The following is a 6,000-nucleotide window of genomic DNA, read 5'->3' as shown; positions in this document are numbered from 1 at the left end:
ATGAGAGTTTGAACTTGGAGAGAAACAAATCCAAACATAAACTTTTTTTTATATCGGGCACAATAAGGGCCCCTTCCTCCATTGGGGCCCTGGATAGTTAGTCCCCCTTCCCCTGCCTCACTGTGACGCCCCTGAGTCTTCATCCTATCCTGCTCTTAATCTGCTCTCTACCTTTTTAGTGATGAAAAGACAGGTGAGATTGCTTTTCTTCTCTTTCTTCCCCCGCACTTGAATCAAGATGATTTAGGCGTTAAAAGACTTCTTGTATACTTTCAAATGAAGCACGACTTTTATTCTCACGACTAAAAACACACACTTGAAGCCCACTTTAAAGGCAAGCAAATAAAAGCTGAATTTGGCCCTCTGTTCTGAGAATCTGATGAGACGATAATACATCAAACAGGATTTAATTCCTGCACCTGGCTCCGTTAAACAAGAGAGGTAGTTCGGAGCCCCCTGTGGGCATTTATTCCCCCTAATATGAAAGCTTTCAGCGTGTGTTCCGCTTGTTTGCTGAAGTCTCTTGTCAGTGCATTTCAGTAATAATGACAGAGTGGGAGGGCCACTCGGTGCAACTAATAAGGACCGCGATCTAGCAGGCGATCCCACTGTGACTTTTATTTCCAAGTCCTGGAATCCGGAATCAGACTGATCGTTATCACACATGGATTATGCTTTTATCGCTCTTTTTTATTTCTTTTTGCCCTAGAGGAAACTTTCCCAGCAACTGTAAGTACTTCACAGAGCAAATTGATTTCAAAATCATTCGACTTTTATGTAAATATCAGCGCGTAAAACCATCGGAAGACACGCTTACAAGGGACACCTTTTTGCACGTGTCCACCCGCTGTTCAATCGTTTTCATTTTTTACGCATGGTTTTGGTGTTTGTAACTTGTTCATTAACCGGGACGCATGTGTTTTTAAAAAACAGGTCATTTCTGATTCCTGAACGCTCCGCAGCAGTAAACATGTATACCGGATTGCATCACTTGTTGTAAACAGCAAAGTGCAAAATGCGCACGAAGACCCCGAAAGAAAAAAAACTCAACCTCTTCATTCCGTAAATATTAAAAAAATCTAAAAAAAAAAAAAAAAGCACCCAGCCAATCAGCGGTGGCGCACAGAGACACGCTTCTTTGAATATTGCAAAGTGAAGTTATTACAGAATGATGGAGACACCGGGGCAGAGTAACTTCACTCTCAGCTGCTTGTGTTCCCTCTAAAACTATGAAAAATGCGTTTTAATAACCTGAAACTGTTATTATATTGAGCAGGTTTAAGGTGATAATCCAAGCAGATAGAGCAGCAGGATTTTAACACAGGGTGAAATAACTCGTGGACTTAATTTAACTCCAAACCAAATCCTCAGAAATGAGAATAAATCATGTGCAGGTGGTTCTAAAATATCTTGGATTAAGACCCGCGTGTACTGCATGCATTTGCAGAAATAACTGGAATAACATTTCAGCTTCACACAGACGAGGAATGTGATCCCTCTGTAGTGCTACTTGTCTGCAGCCCCATGCATGGTTGTAGTTGTCAGAGGCATGGTCACTTCATCTCCAAGCGCCATGATACTGTCAGGCCTGCATGCGAAACTTTATGATCCAGTGGGAGAAGGAAGAGTGCTCCAAACATAAGGATTGTAATTTATTATTGGCGCAAGATTAATTTTTGTAAGAAGGAGGCAAGTTACAGAAGGGAGAGGATCATGAGAAATATTGCTGGTCACACTACTGTATGAGGGGACTGTACGTGTAAATTATCTTAATGTGTGGTGGCTGTTCTGTATTCTGCGGAGGTCAAGTGCATAACTCAAACTCTGTCTTCAGCCATTTGTTCCCCAGCGGAAATAGATTAATGTGCTCCAGGAAGGAAAAATCACATCACATGTTTAAAAAAAAAAAAAGAAAACGGTATTATGAAATATTGCCCCATGATTTTCTGCCTGATTAATGACCCATGTGAAGCAGTATTGACATGATATCAAACTTTGATAAATGCTAGTAAAAAATCAAACGATATTGACAACATGGTGAAGTAGTCAAATTGCACAAACACGTTGGCAAAGTTTCAACATCGAAATGTCACTTTGTTTGGTTTTAAAACACAGTATCGAAACTCAACGAAGATTTGAAAAATTAATGACCTTATCTAAAATGTTCTTGTGTTTTTTTTTAGACAATAATTAATAACAAATTGTGTTAAAAAGAAGCCAACTTTGATGTTTTTTTATTTCTATTTCTTTGCTATCCAATCATCCTCACACCTTTTGCAGTGCACCAAATTTAAATGAAAAGTTCTGCAGACATTTGTAAATGTGTTTCTGTTTGCATTAGAACAGTCAACTGGACTTTACTGACTCCTTTGCATGAGGTATGATTTGTAGCTTCGTTTTCCTTTTGAATAAAAACATATTAAACTTGTTCAAACATTAATTTATTCACTTTCACATCTGCACACAGATTTTTTTTTCAGTCCTGTATAGAAATGTGTTCTTATAGTTGTGTTGTCCTAAAAAGAAAGCCCATTCTTTGTGTGTATGTTCATTCATCATCGCTGTTTTGGCAGCTCACCAAAGATAGCAGACCAAGTTATCCAGACAATAACTGAAGGCCATTTAGTTTGTATTTTTTAAATTGGAGCAGTCGCCTGTACTCTACCCACTTTGGACCCGACTCTTACTCTCCAGGAGGACTCTGCTGCCCTTAAAGAAAAAACCTTGCCTTCTTTGCAATGGCACGAGAGCAATGCAGAAGATTCCACTTGGCAGTATTGTGAAATGCTTTCGGAGACTTGCTTGTAACTGGAGGTTTCCAGGTTTGGTACTCGCATGTGTCCCCTTTGATCAGGATGCCGCTGACAGCTTACAGATCAAAACACAACGGCGTGTTAATAGAGCGCCACGGACACAAAGATTAAGGCTGTGGCATTAAGAGTGAATCCAAACAAACAACACTTGAGGAGCCAATAGTCTGGGTGTTGTAAATGTATTGCACCTCTAATACAGTTCCTCTGTTACCCACACTGTTATCTGAATTTGGTGAGGTAATAAATTCACTGTGAGTGGAGGGTAAAAGTCAAAACAGGGATATGAGGACAGTATTAATAACACATAAATTCATGTTTAAATGTGCTTACTTTTTGTGTCTCTTTAACGGGTAATATCTCCCCATTGTCGCTCTTTATCCTGTTGTTGTATTCTGAGCACATTTAGCACATCGACAAACTTCTGCTGCTCATTTATGGAGAAGACACACAAACCTAATGAATTACAAACCGTCTGAGGAGAACAACGGGAAAGCTCGGGTCGCCAGTTAACAACCGAAACCTCAACATAAACATAGCTGAGAGTATAATGATCTCGCTGCCGCACAGACGTCTCCATTCATCAGTGTATGGCAGGTGTTCATGAAAACTAATGAATGAAGGACTCAGAAGAGCGTTCGTACATAAATAAGCAGAGGCTTTAGGGACGTATGAGTGGATGTGAGAGTCGATAAGACAACATGCAGTAATCATATTCAGTGGATAAGTATGTAAAGAGTGGGAATGTTTCTCCTTAGCTTGCAGAGGAATCCATCATACTTCAGATTGTATCAGTGCTGGCCCGGCTGAATGAATCCAACTAAGTCAAAGTTGATGATTTACCTATAAACTGTATAAAACATGGACGAAGCGTCAGTGACATCATTGGCTCTGAAGAGGAATTGTGAAGCTGGACGATGGCGGTTCGAAAAGCTAACTCAACCTCACTTTCAGTCAGTATAGGAACATTATTTACTGCCTATTGTAATGGTTGGAAAAAAATCATTTTATGTAAAAATCAAGATTCTTGTCTTCTGAGATTTTAAATCAATTAATAACAATTAACAAAAAAATCGATTATTTTCGGCTAATCAAGTGCTAAGGCTAGACAAAGTAGAATGCCAAATGGGGCAGCAAGAAATTCAGCCAGTCTCTCAGATGACTGGAGCAGATCCTGAAGTATGTACAAATTCATAAATAGACTTTGAATCATGAATCCAGAAACACTTTAAATTGAAAATAGATTCTACATCGAACCGTAACCCCAAGAATCAAAATCGAAAATCGAATCGTGAGAAACCCAAAGATTCCCAGCCCTTTTGCATACTACGTTCACCAGTAGCAGTATGACTGCTGCCAGTCGGTGGTTATTCCTCAGTACGTCCCGGGTAAGCTGGTTTCTAGTCGTGTTGTGTTCATTTCATGACTGAAGTGTAAAATGCAATCTCTTGTGTTTCCATCCAGGTTTTCAAGCAGACTAGCTCTCCAGTGTCCGAGCCATGATTTGCTTGTTAAGATGGACTGCTTTCCTTTGGACTGTAAATTCCATTCCTGGCACTCTTGGAATGGCAGTGACTGAACGAGCAGGTATGTGTGTTTGTTGTTCTTGACCTCTTTATACAGAAACTCTTGTCTTTCAACAGCTGACTGTCTTTGTGAAAAAGTATCTATTTAAGTTTGAAGGTGGCAGTTGTCATGCGGCTATAGATTTATATTAATGGTTCTTCTGAAATGTTTGTTGTTCTTTACTTGAGATAATCATGAGATATACTTGAATAGAGTAGAGATTCATTGATTATGGAGATCAGGGTTGATTCCAATGTGTAAATGAACAATTAGCCCATTGCCAATTCTGACATGGATGTTTTTTTCATAACTTCTTAACATGTTTGTTATTTTAAGGAGCTGTGTGATTGGATATATTTAAGTGTTTTCCTTCCTCTTGAAATGTCACTGGAACATGTCAGACAAACAGCATGTCACTGATCTTTCTCAGAGACGATAAGAGACTTTCTCACTTTACAATGCCGACATGTTCTGTCACATTTGACCATGACAAGAAATGAGAGTAAGTCCAACAGCTGACTTCTTCTACCCATGAAAACAAAAACTCATCTATGAATCAGAAGTCAGGAAAACTAGCTTGCCAGCATTAAATTGATGCGACACATCAGCTACTGATATGGTTGTAAGTATTGGCCGTTACCCATATGTAAAGGTCACATCGGTGCATCACTAGACAAGAACATAAAAATCTTATTTGAGTTAACAACAATATTTAAAAGTCTTGGTTGCTCTTAATCCGTCCATCCATCCATCCATCCTGCCCGTCATTATCTATAGCCGTATCCCAGCTGTCATTGGATGAGAGGCGGGTTACACCCTGGACTGGTCACCAGTCAATCACAGAGCTGACATATAGAGACAGACAACCAGACACTCTCACACCTACGGGGCAATTTATCAGAGTCACCAGTTAACCTAACGAGCATGTCTTTGGACTGTGAAACCGGAGTACCTCGAGAGAACCCACACATGCACTGGGAGAACATGCAAACTCCTCACAGAGAGGCTCCTGTCAGACAAGGATTCAAACCAGGAACCTCCTCGCTGTGCAGCCCTCCTCTTGATTAATGTTGTAGATAAATATATCCAATATTTTACCAATATGGTTTAATATTTATGCACGATGATAAACCAACCTTTGTAATGTCTGAAATGTGAAAAGACCAAATTGACTTTTAAAGTGTTCAGTATTCATAAAGTCAATCTCCATTTAGTTTCTCTAAAGGAATGCAGGCTTGCCCTTTAAATGCATTTCAGAGTCTTTTCTCTGCTGGTTTATTTTTTAAAGTTTAAACTTATGTTTTAAAGATTAATTGGGAGAATCAACTCTGAATTGATTTTCTGCTCCGATGTAGATGTCTCCTAAAGGTTTCTTTTTTAAAAATGCACTCTGAAAATGAAAATAAATGCACGATTCAATTTATCATTTGCTCTTCTGTGGTGCTAGTCAAAAGTGGTTCAAAATATAAATGAGTTTCTGCAATGAATAAACTTTTTTTTTTGGCTTTCCCTCCAGATGACACATGTCCGCCTCTGAGTGTAGAGGAAGACAGGTTTTCTGAAGTTTTAGACCGGCCCCTCCAAATCACAGGTATGTCCTGAATAAGCAGCGTGAATAAATCAA

The 6,000-nt window shown here is 39.3% G+C and overlaps 1 protein-coding gene across 7 annotated transcripts in view; it reads left to right on the top strand.

Moving 5' to 3' along the window:
• The first annotated feature begins 561 nt into the window (after positions 1-561).
• Positions 562-6,000, top strand: part of LOC132975194 (collagen alpha-1(XIX) chain-like) — a 136,285-nt gene continuing 130,846 nt past the window's right edge. For all 7 annotated transcript variants that reach the window (XM_061039582.1, XM_061039581.1, XM_061039578.1 and 4 more), the window contains exons 1-3: positions 562-729; positions 4,275-4,397; positions 5,893-5,967. In XM_061039582.1, coding sequence (XP_060895565.1) covers positions 4,310-4,397; positions 5,893-5,967 — 163 coding nt within the window. In that variant the 5' untranslated portion in view covers positions 562-729; positions 4,275-4,309. The remainder of the gene's footprint in view (positions 730-4,274; positions 4,398-5,892; positions 5,968-6,000) is intronic.

This window comes from Labrus mixtus, chromosome 6 (assembly GCF_963584025.1).
Source record: "Labrus mixtus chromosome 6, fLabMix1.1, whole genome shotgun sequence".
NCBI classification, from domain to species: Eukaryota; Metazoa; Chordata; class Actinopteri; order Labriformes; family Labridae; genus Labrus; species Labrus mixtus.
This window is presented reverse-complemented; position numbering and strand designations above follow the sequence as displayed.